This window comes from Haliotis rubra, unplaced genomic scaffold, assembly GCF_003918875.1.
Source record: "Haliotis rubra isolate DU_JTF1 unplaced genomic scaffold, ASM391887v1 Scf2008, whole genome shotgun sequence".
In the NCBI taxonomy this organism is placed as follows: domain Eukaryota; kingdom Metazoa; phylum Mollusca; class Gastropoda; order Lepetellida; family Haliotidae; genus Haliotis; species Haliotis rubra.
In genome coordinates this window covers 8976-26282 of record NW_025766013.1, presented here as the reverse complement: position 1 = coordinate 26282, position 17307 = coordinate 8976, and the positions used below count along the sequence as shown (strand labels likewise).

At 41.4% G+C, this 17307-nt stretch overlaps 1 protein-coding gene across 1 annotated transcript; it reads left to right on the top strand.

The window, feature by feature from the left end:
• Nucleotides 1–13471: 13471 nt before the first annotated feature.
• LOC124275677 lies at nt 13472–16888 on the top strand. Its single transcript, XM_046711301.1, has 5 exons — nt 13472–13529; nt 14379–14714; nt 15238–15561; nt 15947–16095; nt 16535–16888. The coding sequence occupies exons 2-5, from the start codon at nt 14543–14545 to the stop codon at nt 16577–16579; spliced, it is 690 nt and encodes a 229-aa protein (XP_046567257.1). The 5' UTR covers nt 13472–13529; nt 14379–14542; the 3' UTR covers nt 16580–16888.
• Nucleotides 16889–17307: the final 419 nt, after the last annotated feature.

Here is a 17307-nt window from a genome sequence, read left to right as displayed (position 1 = left end):
CATAGATGCTCATGATGCTGATAAAAAATTTTAACAAATTTTTTGCACAAAACAAATTCCTGACACACACCCACCCCCCACCCCACCCCAGCTCCCCAGAACAAAATGGGTGACCCCCCTTAAAATCATCCTCTCCTCTTTCCCCCGCCCCCACAAAAAATCCATAAATTATGAACGGTCCCTTACAGTGCATTTGGCGTATGCCGATTTCATATAGACATGTCAGTATTGGACTTGAACGGATTTCAATCTGTTTCTAAGTAGCTTCATGTATATATTTACAATACATACATCGCAAATGTGCAATGTACAGTTTTAGACAATTTTGTCAGAAGGTTCCACGCTAATTTACAAACAGTTGTTCAACGAATCACTCACCGAGAAACACGTGACTCCTGGATGGTATTGTGTAAGTGTTTTGTTTTAAAATGTGCATCCATCTGGCAATTAAAACTGACGCCATTTTTCAACATTTGGTGATATCTTTCTTAACAGGGTGACTTGCGCTGAATGTGCATGTATTTTGCAATAGGCGACAATTGCTGCGGAAATGGGACTGGATTGCGGAGCTACCTGTACTCGGAAAAGGATAGGTTAAGCATGTCATACGTTGTGTCTTAATGGCGGATTTGAGACTACATTGTGAATACATGTACATATAATGGCTGTGGGAAGCCTATTTATTTTTTCAAACATACGCTACTCTAGAAGTCTGTGGGAAAACATTTGGATTTGAGGAACCTGTAGACTCCTGTGCGCACATGCTCTAACTTCGGAAGTCCACACCACGCATGCGCTAGCAGCGTTCGCATACCATATTTTTGTATACGAGTGCCGAGCGTGATATAGACAGTAAATCATATCAAGATGATGCTATCATTTGCAATGAAATATGAACAGAAGATAATGCCAAAAGCTTTGATAAATATGAAATTAAAATAAATTTCAAAGAATCTAATCGAGAGAACTATTAGCAAATGTGACACAGGCCATGTGTACTAGGCCACGTGCTTTCTACCTGTACTGCACGTGGTGCATGCGCACTGGACCACCGGCGAAAAACAATGGCAGGTATGATCAAGTAACAACTTGCACAATACTACAGCGTACCTCTTCTGAATATGCATGAACACAACAGACAACAGATAACAGTGAACCTCTCCTAGATATACATCAACACAACAGATAACAGTGTACCTCTCCTAGATATACATCAACACAACAGATAACAGTGTACCTCTCCTAGATATACATCAACACAACAGATAACAGTGTACCTCTCCTAGATATACATCAACACAACAGATAACATTGTACCTCTCCTAGATATACATCAACACAACAGATAACATTGTACCTCTCCTAGATATACATCAACACAACAGATAACATTGTACCTCTCCTAGATATACATCAACACAACAGATAACAGTGTACCTCTCCTAGATATACATCAACACAACAGATAACAGTGTACCTCTCCTAGATATACATCAACACAACAGATAACAGTGTACCTCTCCTAGATATACATCAACACAACAGATAACAGTGTACCTCAACACAACCTAGACATACATCAACACAACAGATAACAGTGTACCTCTCCTAGATATACATCAACACAACAGATAACAGTGTACCTCTCCTAGATATTCATCAACACAACAGATAACATTGTACCTCTAATACATCAACACAACAGATAACAGTGTTACTCTCCTAGATATACATTAACACGATGAGGGTTTTCAAGATAAAGTGGAGTTCTGCTATCGCAGCGTACCCACGTCTGTTATGTTCAAAGACTATTTTTTTCCAGTGTCAAGTTTATTTGATCTTTTACATCAAATCAGAATAACCTTTTTCGACCTGTCTTCTAAATTTTATATAAACAGTTTGTTTGCGGCTGATACGTTACAGAGAAACATTGAACGGAGTCCAGTTCATACATAACAATCGTAAGTAGCAGCAGTAATGATGACGATAATTACAACGTCAACAAGTCAGCACAGCAACAACGACGTAGCGGCGAGAGGCAATATACAAAAACTACCAAACGTCTATCAAAATTAATGCTGGTATTGTTTTAGGAACATTGTATTATTGTAATCTTCTCATGCAAATGCAATATATCTTTGGGCTCCTTACATGCCCAGTATGTTTAGAGAAGGTGAAATGTGAGGTTGTCTTTTCACCAAACCTATCAACTATGGCAGTATCTATACTTCAATTAATAGCACGTTACGCCAAATTGACCTGCTCAGTTTTGATTATTCTCTCGATTGGCAGTCATATATTTCTTAGAGAGATACGTAATATTGGGATTTCTTTGTAATGTATATTGACCCTGCTTACATCAGTATACAAATATGAACGACCCTTGAAGATCCGGGTTAGAATTGATCTTCAGTAACCCATGCTTGTCGTAAGGGGCGACTATCGGGATCGGTGGAAGGCTCGCTGACTTGGTTGACACATGTCATCGTATCCCAACTGCGTAGATCGATGCTCATGTTGTTGATTACTGGCTTGTTTACTCGATTATTTACAGACCGCCGCCATGTAGCTGGAACATTGCTGAGTGCGGCGTTAAACAACTAAACAAACAAACAAATCAACACCAAATCTACCATTGCTGTGTATTACTACGCAAAGCTATAATGACGTGTTATCTATTCCATAGGTTCCTACTCTCTGTCTGTCAGTGACGTCACGAACAAGACGGCTACGTTGACATGGAACGACTTCAACCCCGACGGCTTGGGTACAAGCTGTTGACTGGGATACGATGACATGCATCAACCAAGTCAGCGAGCCTGACCACTCGATCCCGTTAGTCAGCTCTTACGACAACGTTTAACCATGGGTTGCTATAGACCAATTCTAACACTAGAATCTTCACCGTGGCATGGTGAGGATGGGGTTGTGAAGTTGGTGGCCCTGATTGCCCCTATCTCGAAGGAGACTTGAGTAGCAGTGCAGAGTTGCTCCGATTATATACGTCAGGATCAGCTGATGGCGGGATCGAATCTTGTTAGTTTACCTGCACAGATACCTGTAAAGAGTCTGCGACAAGAGCCATGCTTTTGGATTTCCTTTCAGATTAACGTGAGTGAGTGAGTTGGGTTCAACGCCGCTTTTCTCAGTTTAAGCTTATACTTTATGATGTACATTAACTGCAAAAATGCCTAGTTAACTCGTATTTAATGTGTGTATGTCGTGTTCACAGATTGGGGCGAGTCCACGGTGCCGGGACGCTGTACTTCATGCGTATTGGCTTGGGGATCGAGACGCTGACCAACATCACCGAGGTCATCGTGATCCGGACAATACGTATGTATCCTGACGCTAGTTATAAGGAATAGCGCTAAGGTGATCGTAACTACCCATACTTCAACATAGACTTACGACAGTCGTAGCGCTACGATCGCTTTGAGAAACGGGCACCAAGGCATTGTCAGTAAATAGTAACTGAAGTCTATCATTACAACGCTGTGTTAGTTCAGCTATTTAATACAAAACGGACTCGATGTTCTGTCAATAATTCTCCTATGCAGACTTAACACATTGTATTCCTATGTGGGGAATCGAGCCATAGTCTTCGGTGGACCCGATGCTACCGCTGCCCGTTGGTCGGGCTGGGTACCGTTCTGCATAGCGATCATAGCGCTGTGACGGACACTTGTAAATCTGTGTTAAGAATGAGTGTTTGGACACTTTGAAACGATTATTGCTTTGGAGAAATGGGTCCCTGATACAGTTAGAAGCATGAGCTATATTTTTTAAATGGGATTGATGTAGCGATGCTTTTTCTCTGTCATTATCCTATTTGTAGTAGCTTTCCGTGAGCAATTGAATAGAAGTTACATTCATTTCTATTTTTTAACATAGTCTCATATTTGGTAGTGGTATAACGTCGCGGGCATAATGTTCGTTGTTCAGGTAATTAAACTCTGAGATGCTGGACATGTGTTTGAAAATTTGTCGCAATGAAGAGAGTTCTTGAAAACGCCTTTGAGATGCATGGGAGCAGGTTGAAGCATCCAGACATGAAGACGAACACACACTCGTCAAAACGTCCACATGACATCAGTTTGTGACCATTTTGACTTTTTAGTCTGTTCGTTTTGACTTTAATCGTTTTTGATTAATAATACATGTGTTGATTATACTTGTTTTATGAAGAATGATTTTTGTTGTAATTTTAACCTAATGAACAAATGTTTTCCCCATGTTGATGCCTCGCATCAGGTTGTCTATACAATCGCCTCCACTTCCAGCGGTGGACTTTTGTGTGAATAACGGCGTGCGGTATGAGGTTGGCCGGACGTTCAACCACGACTGTGAGGACAACTGCACATGCTTGCCCAACGGAAGTTTTGACTGCACCCCATCTGTGAGGAACTCCACGCTGCCCGACCCCACACGGTGTCGCCTGGTCGAGGAGGAGGAGGTGGAGGGGAGGAGTCGTGCTGCGCCGTCAGGGTGGTGTGCGCACCGGTGATGGGTGAGGATGACGGTATTTTACCCTCAGAAAGATGACGCTGTTACGTAGACTGACAGTCCCAGAATATGTATATAATTAATTAATTATTGTCACGTAAGTTACAGAATATATATACAAGATATACAAGATATTTCAGAAACAGTGACAATATTCTATAAACTACATAAACGATATACATAATAAGTCAGAGTAACTCTACATATACTAAATTATGTGTATAATGACTGGCATAATGGAGATCTAGATTTGTTTGAAGTTGTATATTATAGCAGATTGTTTCTATGCCATCTGGTTTATCATTTGGAAACCGGAGTCTAAATTTGTCTTTGGTGGTAAGGCTTTGAAAGTTATTAATTTGAAAGGAACTTGAATTAAATAAGGTGTGTCTTACATCCGAATGTTTACTACAAGACATGAAATAGTGTTCTTCATCCACAAGGACTGAGTATTGATCACAGAGACGGTCCTCCAAAGGTGTAGGTGGTCTTGTTCTTCTACCAAGTTCAACATTTAGACTGTGATTTCTCAGTCTTAGTTTTGTTAAGTGGATACGGTTTTTTCATCTTTTACAATTAATTAATGTCAGTCTAGGCATAAATATATCTATATATGTAATATCTGGCCCCAATGGATTTTAACATTAGCTATGTTACGGCAGCGGATAGTCATATCAAAACAGCGGATAGGGCGCTGTAGTATTTGGACCATTTGCAAGTTAAAAGGGGGAGGGGGGATTTCAACTCTAAACCCCCTAATAGAATCACAAACACCATATATAAACTAATATTTAATGTTTTTAACTATCAAATCAAAGAGTGCGTGATCTCACTTGTTATTAAGAAAATATTATGTAAATTAATTTGGAATTTGTTTTATTGCTTTTTACAAATGAAAAAATAACTATTGTAAGTCACGCTTACAGTCCGTTTGAGACACAATGATACCGATGAATTACAACCTAACACAAAAGCAAATATACATATATAAATATACCAATGCGGAGTGCAATAAAAACAACACACCATCTCTAGAAAAAATTGCAGAATTTTTGTCACAAAAAATAAAAAGTTGTTTTAGGAACTGTCATCATTTATTTGTGCGTTTTCCCAGTTTGTGACAGGGCGCAGTGGCAACTAAAAGGAATAGCTCGAAAGCGAGATGCACGTGGGTTAACGGGTTTTCAACAAAATTTTGAGCTGGCGAGATGACACTAACTGCATCGGCAGTGCGCTGTATGTACTTAGTAATTGCATGCTTGGGTCTCCCCTGTCATTTTCATCCCTCAAAGAAATCATAGACTTTGTAAATCAGGCGCCGTAGCAAGCCAGTTTTTCGTGTAAGCCTGAGAGGTTACAAAGCTTTATATTTAGATAGTATTGAGGGGCTTGCCCAACTTTCATGCTGATCTTTAGCAACAAATCACATGTAAGCCCTGTAAATTATATACTTTTACGTCGGGCGCAAATTTCATTTTCTCTTACTTTGTCAATCAGCATTAATCACATGTCTCTGACGTCACTAATGCACTTGCATCTCGCTTTCGCGATACTCCTTTTCGTTGCCACTGCGCCCTTGTAACAAACTGGGAAAACGCACAAAATAAATATGAATGATAACAGTTTCTTAAACAACGTTTTTATTTTTGTGACAAAAATTCCGCCATTGTTTTTTCTAGAGATGGTCTGCTGTTTTATTGCACTTTATTTGATTTGATTCTTTGTTAGAATTGCAATTCATCGGTATCATTTTGTCAATCAAACGGACTGATAGGTAATATGATTTGCCTGTGCTCAGTTATTCAAAACTATCCAATGAACTATGTTGCCTTCAGCGGACTGTGCACGGCCTCTGGTGTAGGTAACGACACTGGGAATACCTACCAACATGGAGACACATTCGTTAGGCCGTGCTTTGTTTAGAATGTACGTGTACGATAACGGTACAGTACTTTGTGTATACATTGTATACAATCCATCGTACTTTATGTGTACTTTGTGTACCACATTGTGTTATAGTGTAACGTAATTGTACTACTATATATGTAATGTGCTTTCTGTACCACACTACTTTATGTGTTTTTATAGTGTAACGTAAATGTACTATATATGTACTTTGTGTGTACTTTGTGTTTGTATTATTCAATGTTAATAAAAATTATATGTGTACTCTTGTGTACCACATTATATGCAATAATGTACTATATATGTTATTGCTTTGTATACCAATTATATAGTGTACGTAATGTACTATATGTGTACTTTGGTACCACACTGTGTTAAAGTGTAACTTAATGTAATATATTATGTGCTTTGTGTAATACCGCTCACAGCCACGCCACCACACCCTCCTTCCTTGTAATGTTCAGGTAACTACACCTGTGGAGGACGGCGGCGAGGTGTACAGCAACGGCGCGATGTGGAGGAGGGAGGCACGTGCCAGACCTGCAACTGTGAGGAGGGCCACGTTGTTCGCCACGACCTGTGTGAGGGAACCCACCAGGCCGGAGAATCCGCCCCAGACCTCATCTTACCAAACTCCTGGCAGCTGCTGTGACGTCATTGAGTGCTTACCCCCAGGTAGGATAAGAATAAGTTCAAAGGTTAAGGACAGGAACCACTTGAAGATAATATGAACGCTGTAGAGAGACGTCAGTCGTTGATGAATGACAGTTAAATCCAGGTTAAAGAATGTCTTAAATTCGCTGCATGATTGTGTTAATTTCGAGGTGATGCGTGGAGGAAAATTGTAACGCCGTGTTCGAGATTATTTAACTTCTGGTCGGCACGAATGTTTGTGTAGCCGTTTGTACTTTGGTCCACAGTTTTCAAGGTTTTATAACTAACTGTAATACTAAACCACAGTTAAAGATGGACACCCCTCTTATACACATGACACTGGTTGCCGAGCAGACCGATCTCTGTTCTATTTCCTTAATGCCAAGCGCCAGGCACAGTAACAAAAGTAATTTCTTTTAAGGTCTTTACGGACGCGGGACGACAATAAATATCCTCTTTGGCTCATTACAGATTTAACATTCTAAAAACAATAATACTGAACGTAAAGTATTTTATACGTTATATGTTTTAAATATATATTCAGTAATTCAAATTGCACGCTTTTCTCAATGATTTTGAGATTTTACATTAGCACTCTTCGAGATTCTGAAAGAAGAGAACGAATAATAAATTAGATGGTTATCGGGATTTAGATGAGGACGGAATTCTGAATGAGTGAGTGTGTGAGGCGGATCCATCACCGTTGAACATGGCACTTTAATACGTGAAGAAAGGCCAATTGACACAGGTCCCTACGAATTCGGTGTTCGTGTATGGGCGATCAAGGATCATAATTGAGCTGCTCATCATCATTCTCATCAACTAAGGAGATGATATGATATACTACTGATTTTTTTTTTTAAATTTAAAGATTCAAGTTTTACAATCAATGATGCATGTCTCTAATATATATTTTATATAGTGATAAGTAAATTGTATTATTGGGAAGTTCCGCTATAGGGATGTTTTGCGTTTCAGAGGGCGAATGTTACTACGAGCGAGAGGCGTATACCCAAGGTAGCTACCTCACCAATGCCAAGTGCGAGCTGTGTTTATGCACCGACAACAGCACCGTCCTCTGCACCCCCAAGCAGTGCCGTACCGTGGTTGTTCCACCCCCAAACATCTTCTGTCCACACCCACACATTCGAAAAGATGGCTGTTGTGATACGCTCTGGTGTGAGAACCCGGATCAAGGTAAGGTGATATTTGACTGGCTGGTTGGTTTGTTGTTTAACGCCGAAATCAGCAATATTCCGACTTCAGGGCGGCAGTCTGTAAATAATCGAGTCTGGACCAGACAATCCAGGGAGCAACATCATGAGCATCGATCTACACAATTGGGATACAATGACATGTGCCAACCAAGTCAGCGAACCTGACCACCCGATTCTGTTAGTCATCCTCTTGCGACAAGCATGGGTTACTGAAGACCAATTTTAACCCGGATCTTCATGGGTCGGTGATATTAGAAACACACAGTTGAACCACAATATATAACCTTGAGAATGTATTACTGAGTGAATTCTGTCCCCAACATGAATACATGTCCATAGAAATACTGCTGTACGTAAAGTAAGGTCCTTTTAACCTTAAAAACTAATCTATTGTGTAATATTAGGTTAATTAAGGTCGATATGTAACCTTCAAAATTCATTTGTTGTATTTTTTATTTAACTACGGTCGTCAATTAACCTTCTATCTAAATATCGAAAACTTTGCAAAATAATTCGTTGTAACCGAAAACTGTAACATGAATATCTATATAGGAGGCTCCATGTAAAGCCACTGGGCAGTGTCTGGTCCCTGAACCACATTGACCAGTGGTCGAAAGTCGGTTTTTAGCCACTTGCTTATTATCAAGCTTGCTAAGGAGAGAACACAACACAGGGGCTTCACCACTGTACCAATGGGGTGATTCGAACCAGGGCCTTCTCTGTGACAAGTGAACGCTTTTACCATTAGACTAAGTCTAGAATAGTAACCCATATATCCTTGTGTTATGGGTTTTCGGGATCTTAAGACTATCCGTTGTTTTCTCGATTATCGATTGTAAAACATGTCTCTAACTAACTTAACCCATCATCATATAGCTAAATAATTTCGCGACATGTTTTCAACAAAAATATTAATCAATTAATTTCTGTTTTTCTGTTCTGGCCATGTTGTAGACCTCGTCAGTGTGATCAAGAATCTTTTTGGCACATCATACAGTCCTCATTCGGTGACCTTGAGCTTTATGGAAGACGAGGCCATTGAGGGAGCAGACGAAGTTGAAGGGGAGGGATACACACGAACCAAATACCAGCTCCAGTATTCCAGCAGCAACAACGCAACGAGCAACGACACCAGCACGTGGCAGAAGAGAACCTTTGATCCCCGGCGCGTGCACAGCGAGGATGAACCTGTGGCATCCCCAACACACCTGCTGCAGACGACGGGCGCCATTCGCGTTGGACAGCGTGTGTACGTGACGGTGTCGGGGATGGAGGCAAACACCACCTACTACCTCAAAGTCCTGGTCATTAATTCTGGTTTCCATGACGACAGCGTAGGAGTGACGTCACAGCCTCCCCAGTATGCAGGCGCTTTGGCTGTGCGGACGCTAGCAGAAGGTAACTTATCTCTGTTTGAAAAAACCCAAACCAAACATACAAAAACAAAAAAACACACAGAAACAATAGGAAACAAAAACAAAAGCATTTATACCTTAATATGATTACGTATTACGAAAACACATGTAGGCCCTGCTATGTTCAATATACCATGCGCGTTTGGGTAGCCTAGTGGTTAAAGCTTTAGGTCACGTGGAACACACAAGTTCGATTACCCACGTGGGCAATTTTTGTGAAGTTTGTGTAAATAGCTGAAATATTGCTGGAATATTTGATAAGGGCTGCGTGATAAGTGATGAAGTACCACTTGCAGGCATTCTAACGTTTTTGATTCTCGACAGATGCATCTTCATCCTGCCCCACAACATGCCAGAGTGAGGAGGTTCTCATGGTACCGTCCAAGTCCTGTCCGAAACCCGTGCTGACGCGGTCACGTGACGACTGCTGCCCCACCTGGCGCTGCTACCCTGAAGGTAGAGAGGGTGCCAAACCTATATGGCATACCAGATGCCGATCCATAGTAAGTGGCATACCGGATGCCGTTGTGCAGTACACTGGATGCCGTATCTGCTTGGGTCACTGATCTCAATATTTCAATGTTGCCCTAATCGCCTTTTTTCTTACAAATAAATCAATAATAGTTTATCATGATGCAGTGGACAGGAAATCTATATGAAAATCACAGTGTAATTTACTTGTACAGGCATCGAAAGTGATACGACTCATATCTTAAGTGGCGTCCAAGACAAAGTAAATGGTGCTCTGGCAGAGGTACATATAAGCTGCGTATGTGCGAACATTATGCAAATATTTATGCGAAAACTCAATTCCTATTAAGTCTATTGCGTATAAGTACGCTTGAAGTTTTGTAAATATCCAATAAATTTGATCTTACATGCGTACGAACAAAAAAAATGTCAAATCTTAGCTGGCATACTTATTTCCTGTCACCAAACCGACCAGGATTTGGAGTAAGCAGACTCACGTGCTACAGATGGAGGTTACTGAGGGTAGATAAAATAGCTGAGATATATTGAGAGGTTCTATTTCAGTACATGAACTTGGCAACTTGCAGTCTTTTTATCGTTTCTCATATAACAGATCAAATATAAATAACAAACACGTAAACCGCCGTTTAAACTTTTAATCATATAATTAATGGAACATGGCTAATACTCAATTGAGTTTAAGTGTTTTGGCACAATTTATTTGGTTAATAAAAGGAAAATTAGGATACCCAGTTGAGATAAAGACAAGCGAGTACATAGCTCAATGACCCCAAAAGTTATCTGTAGCTCTGATAAAGAGATTGGGGTGGGTGGCACCTCATGTAACCCTTCGGACAAGTTGCCCTAAAACACTAAAAAGACCGCCTCCGTGGTGTAGTGGTTAGAGCGTCCACCCGGAGAGCGGAAGGTCGTGGGTTCCATCCCCGACCGCGTCATACCAAAAGATGTTAAAATATGGTACTTGTTGGTCCCTGCCTGGCGCTCGGCATTAATGGGTACAACAAGGACTGGTCAGCTCGGAGTCAGTATAATGTGTCTGAGTGGGGTATTCATGCTTCACTGCGGCATGGTATCTCAGTGAGCTAGCACTATAAAACCAGCTTAACTCTGGGCTAGTACAAGCAGCCGCACATACACATACACACGCATGCACGTCGTCATATGAGCGAAATATTCTCAAGCACGACGTTAAACCCAATTTCACCTCACCTCACCTAAAACACTAAAAAGTCTGTATGTAACTTGGTAATGGTGGCGTGGTGACCAAAAATTACTTCACCGTAATTCAAACCATCGTTGGAATTGTAATGAAAGATGTGCATAGGCATTCTATGTCATTACGTTCGTTTGAACACCTTACAAAAAGGACTAAATATAAAAACACGGGCTCAGAAACTAGCGGGGAACATTTTATCTTTACAGAGGGCGGATGTCATTACAAGAACCTCATCCTTAGCAATGGCGAGCAGATCAGGGAGAACTGTGAACGGAAGTGCCTTTGTGAGGAAGGGAACGTAACGTGCACCCCGCTTTGTGAAGAGACCGGAAGTACTCCCCGACCCGGATGTAGACTTGAGCGCCTGGCCGACCATTGTTGTCAAGTATGGATGTGCTCACCGAGTAAGTATTCCTACTTGCACTAACAAAATCGGTAATAGGTAGCCCAGCGGTTAGCGTCCGCTGGTAACAGACTACCTTGGTTTGATTCCGGTGATGGTTGTATGTTCTATGCTTGCTGTCCCCAGCATAATAATGCTTAAAAGTCCAGTCAGTGTTTGTTAGGTTAGTCAGGGAAACTGACTTTTAGGCAGATGTCTCGCAGGAGGATTCGGTTCGAATCTTCAAAAGCATACCACCGATATGCGTTGTTGGAGAAATTAATATTGACACACTCTTCTGATAATATCTCCGCCGTAATATTAATATATGTATGTGTGCGTGTGCGTGTGTGCGAGCGAATGCGTGGTTGAATTAAATTTTTTGAATCTCCGTGGAATGATTTCACATTGAAAATTGTTCATCCGAGTCATCCACGAGGATATCCTTGATGATACTGATGATGCTATCATCTCTGTGTATTGCAATATTAATTATAACAGTGCTAGAGTCTAAGTCCGAATGTTTCAGGAACTGAGGTCGTGGAGACAATGTCCGTGACCATTACTGTGGACTATCGTGGTCACTGTGATGGTCAACCTGACACCTTCCAGTCACAGTTCAAACAGGCAGTGCTCAAACTCATCCACTCTCAGCCGGTCTGTGATTCCGGGAAGGAGTGCCGAAGTCTGAATGCGAGGATGTGAAGGTCAGCCTGACCTGTCCAGCGTCAAATACTGTCGACAGAAGGCGCCGGGATGTGGACAACATCAGGGTGGACATCCTCATCACATTAAATACAAGGTAAATATCAACAGAATTATTGTAGTGAGTTTGGTTTAACACCGTTATAACGCGGCATATCAGCGTAATGTAGGGGAAACCCAAGGTCAAGGTGAAACCAACGAACACCGTATGCTGAAATAAACCTCGATAACATTATCTGGGCAAATCTGGATTATCATCATACGTTTCTCATGTGCCCAAAGGGACGCAACTGTGGGTGGCAAATTACTCTGGGAAAGCCCACTTGGCCAGTCATGCCCCTTGTATTACTGTACCAGTGCTAAATCACCATGACAACTGTACCTGTTGATCTACACGATCACTGCAGTTGAGAACTAAACACAGAGGGGCTAGCATGGGTTTAGTTGTGATTTAAATTTTCAATATTGCTCCTTGCCTGTGGGGAAAAACAACAATCTATCATTACCCGTAGCAGTAACTAACTATTCTTTACATTCTAAGCTTTCATCAATGTGTTTTATCGTGTGCATTTGTGACATGATTCCTTAATGGTTTCTTCCTATTTCGTTAATAAACTCTCAACGTATATAACAAGTTTGTTATGCCGTCGGAAGATTTCAGTGTCAAAAACGTCATGGCACTTAAGAATTAGGATTATTTATAATCAGTCAAATAATTTATAAATTGAATACCTTATTTTTAGTTATTATAACAGTTAGTTCACTGATGTATACGAAGCCCATATTTAAAGAGATGATAGTGTCTGACCAATGCTACCAGTCTGTTACTGACCTCAACACGATGTACAGTTCCAGTTCTGTGGAGAACACAAGACAGGACTTGTTACGGCTGACAGCGTCTTTCGTTGGCGTCTTCAATTCCACCGACTCCACTGTGACAGTTGCCGAGACGGTCTTCACGACAGGGGGCGCTGTGACAGTGACGCCACCTACCGGCAACTGTGGCCTTGGCTTCATTTTTGAAGATGATGTCTGTGGTAGGTTTTCAACAGGTCGTTGTCGAAAAGTGATTTATTTATTACTTTGAGAAATAATTCATATGGGTTGTTATTCCGCAAAATATTGTTTTTCCTTTACTCAGTGGGCAATAACAGTTGAGCTTGCATTGCGGCAGCACGTGAATAAGAGACTTGAGTATATACAAAGCAAGCGTGTAGTAATTAACGCATTTGCACCAGGGATCATGGATATTTTAAGGATATTCTTCTTCACTTTGAAAAATCCTCTCCTCCTCCAAATAGTGATGACCCCTAACCTCTTTTGTTCCTTAAAATCATCTGTATATACAACCCCCGTGGGGATGGGTATCGGTTGGCCACAATGACTGCCATGCATATGTTCCATGCGGTCAAAATGGGATGACTTGTTTATGGGACAACTGTTTATCACTGTGAACTCAGCATCTCTTGCAGAGTTACCTCCCATGGTATACACGCCATACTTACTGGCATCTTTTCGAAATATGTCCCCCAAACGTTTCGCCTTAAAGCAGCAATATAAACAAAATTGACTCACTTATTCAGTTTATTATTCATGTACAAGAAGCTGATCAGCCATTACCAGTTCCGCACCAAATGAAAGTATTTGCGATGCATTAAGCAGCACTGAATATTGAAAAGCATGGCCAGCTTTAATAACTGGATGGGTGTACATCTCAAAAACATAAAACTTTGAAAACTTACACTAAATCATACAGTTGTCAGTCTGCACTGAATGATCTCTTCTATTACTGCTTGTTAAAGGGCAGATTAAGTTAAATAATGGTAATATTGGACAGATTATGATTTGAAGTAGCAGAACCTAAAAGTATCAGTTCCTTGTTTCAGTGGAAGGGGTAACATCGTCAACACCTCCTACCACTCTGGATGTCCCTCTCAACGTATCGGCGTCGTCCAACTCGGCAGTCTTGGCGTGGAAGAGCCTAAGGACGCCCAGGACGCCGTATGTGACTGGACTGCAGATAGAATACAGGGAAGAGGAGGTAGAGGATATGATACTCTGGAACCAGACTGACCCTCTGGACCCAAGCGTCACCAGCCACGAGCTGACCAGGCTACAAGCGGCCCGGGGCTACAGGGCCAGACTGGTCATCTTAACCAATATTGTGGACAACAATCGTGTACGACTGACTCCGATCAGATTTGAAACAAAGCCGTTTAAGAGTACGTAAACACCCACACTTCCAACATTAAAGTATTTTATATTCTTGTTCTCTTGGTTTCACAGTTGATATTGAACTGAGTGGTACTCTAGAACCATGGGGGCGGTGGGGTAGCCTTGCGGTTAAGGCGTTCGGTCGTCACGCCGAAGACCCGGGTTCGATTCCCACATGAGTACAATATGTGAAGCCCATTTCTGGTGTCCCCGCTGTGATGTTGCTGGAATATTGCTAAACGCGGCGTAAAACTAAACTCACTCACTCTTGAACCATGTTATATGAAAGTCTAAAGTTGGGTCCCGATCCAAAAAACGTTCGTAGCGCAACGACATTCGTAAGACTATGGTAAATTGTAGAGTTACGACACGTAATGTTACGAATGCTTGTTGATCGGAACCCAGGACTTCACTGCAAGGAAATGTAATGCGACTTTTTAATTAGTTCTGGGTTATCGTATCTGTGTAAGCATCTCTTAACTTAGTGAAATATATTACATTTATTTAATAACATTGTAACATTTAATACAGGCATCACTGTGAGAATTAACCTCCAATTGCAAGAAGTTGGCGTTGGTGTCACTACCGTCGTCATCAGATGGGTAAAGTTGGCGGATTCCATTTTGGAGAACCTCGTTGCTATGGAGGTGCGGTACATGCGCAGCGGTGCAGCTGCACTGGCCAACCCAGGTTCGGGGCCAGGAGTACAGGTGGTGCGTCTTAACCCCTCAAAGACTTCCGTCACTATTTCGGAGTTGTCGCAGTCCACGGCCTACATGGCGCAGATCATTCTCTTCTTCAGCAACAACACTCTGGCGGAAACGGCGTCCATACACTTCGTCACTATGGCCGCAGGTAGTCTGTTGTTTGCCCTGGAAATTATTTCAAATGTAAATTATTGCCACCTTTAACCACCGGTTTACTTTGCTCAAATATCTGTCAAGATCCGGTAGGAATTAGTCTTCAGCAACCCTTGTTTGTCATGAGAAGTGGCTAACGGGATCGGGTGGTTAGGCTCGCTGACTTGGTTGACACGTTTCATCGTATCCCAATTGCGTAGGTCAATGCTCATGCTGTTGTTCACTGGATTATTCACAGACTGCCGCTCCATAGCTGGAATATTTCTGAGAGCGGCGTTAAACTACAAACAAACAAACTGTACTAAAAAGACATGACATGCATAGATAGAGATCGCTCCCCAAGAATTTCACTATTAGCATTGTGGTTTATTCTGTTTTAGTTAAGTCGGAGAACTTGCTCGTGCCTTTGGTGGTATCTGCAGTGGTTGTCGTCTGTGCTGTCGCCATCGTGATGATCACGTGTTGCCTCTGGAGACGGAACAGACAACGAGAGGCGCGGGAAACGGCATTTGAGAACAAAACGTTTGGCGTAGGTTGTCTTTGATTTCCTAAAACTCCACTTGACAGGATTGACTAGTAATTGTTTAGGAATCCACCGAATAACCATTACAACACTTGATATTGATCACCTGGTTGAACGAGTGTGTGTAATAACACAATTAAGCATGTGCATATTTTGCTATTCTAAATGCTCAATGGTCAACTGTTCATGATGTCACATAGAATGTCACAGTGCTTCTTTGTTGAAAAGAATCACAAACTGGATAATTCCAGTTATATATTCCTCTAAATATATTTTAAAAGGTGTCTACTTGATTCCCTCAATTTCTATTGATGTTCCCTAGCAATCCTCTCCAAGCCTTCACAATGTTAAGAATGGTTCTGAAACACTGTGGGTGTTCTCTCTTCACGCTGAGTACGTCATTTAACAACAAACAAGCATACGTTTGTGTTTCTTCTATTTCCAGCTTCACATTGAGACAGATGGACGAACGCTAAGTGCAAGACCTTAATCGTTGTGTCGTGTTTCTTCATCCTATGTGATGTCCTCAGGAACATGGACCATGTACAGTTCCACGGATCACTATTGCAGTGGAATTAAGAGTCTTTTTGGAGAGTAAACCTAATCAAACTACCGTCCACAAACTGTATCTAAATCCGGAATTGTTCCAGGTTGAGAGGGTGTTCATTGACAAGTGTAGCTATGACAATGTGGTAAGAGGTGGCAGTGTCCTGTGATCTACTGGCAACAGTTGTGTTCCTTCAAATGAAGACTGACGTGACAGCGATAAGACAAAGTGTTTCTACTATTGCTCGTGAGTTTTGTGATTACTATACCTCAAGTGCCATCGAATACCTTAGCCCTACTGACTCCCACACAAGCCACCTTCGAGAGATAGTATTGAACGGGGCTACTGTTTTACCGAAGTGGGAGGTATCATTATAGAGCTTCGAATGTAGACCTGTGACGAGATACGGTGTTACCACAGAACCATGTTATGACTTTCAGATTCTACTGGAAAACGACATCTGACTTTATATCAGAGTTTGAGACTCTAACACCTGTGATTTATCACCCCAATATAACGCCAGGCTATGCTTGCTCCCGAAGTATTCATCATATTGAATTAATTATAAAACATTTATTTTTAAATATGTCTTGTTTTCCCTCACAATTCAGGGATTAAGAAAAAGATATTATTATTTGTTAGATCAAATACTAATATACTTTCACGTAGGC

Coding starts and splice junctions, on each gene's coding strand:
- LOC124275677 (XM_046711301.1), top strand. CDS start 14,543: ATGATACTCTGGAACCAGACTGACCCTCTGGACCCAAGCGTCACCAGC. Junction 14,715..15,237: donor TGAAACAAAGCCGTTTAAGA/GTACGTAAACAC, acceptor CATTTAATACAG/GCATCACTGTGAGAATTAAC. Junction 15,562..15,946: donor CTTCGTCACTATGGCCGCAG/GTAGTCTGTTGT, acceptor ATTCTGTTTTAG/TTAAGTCGGAGAACTTGCTC.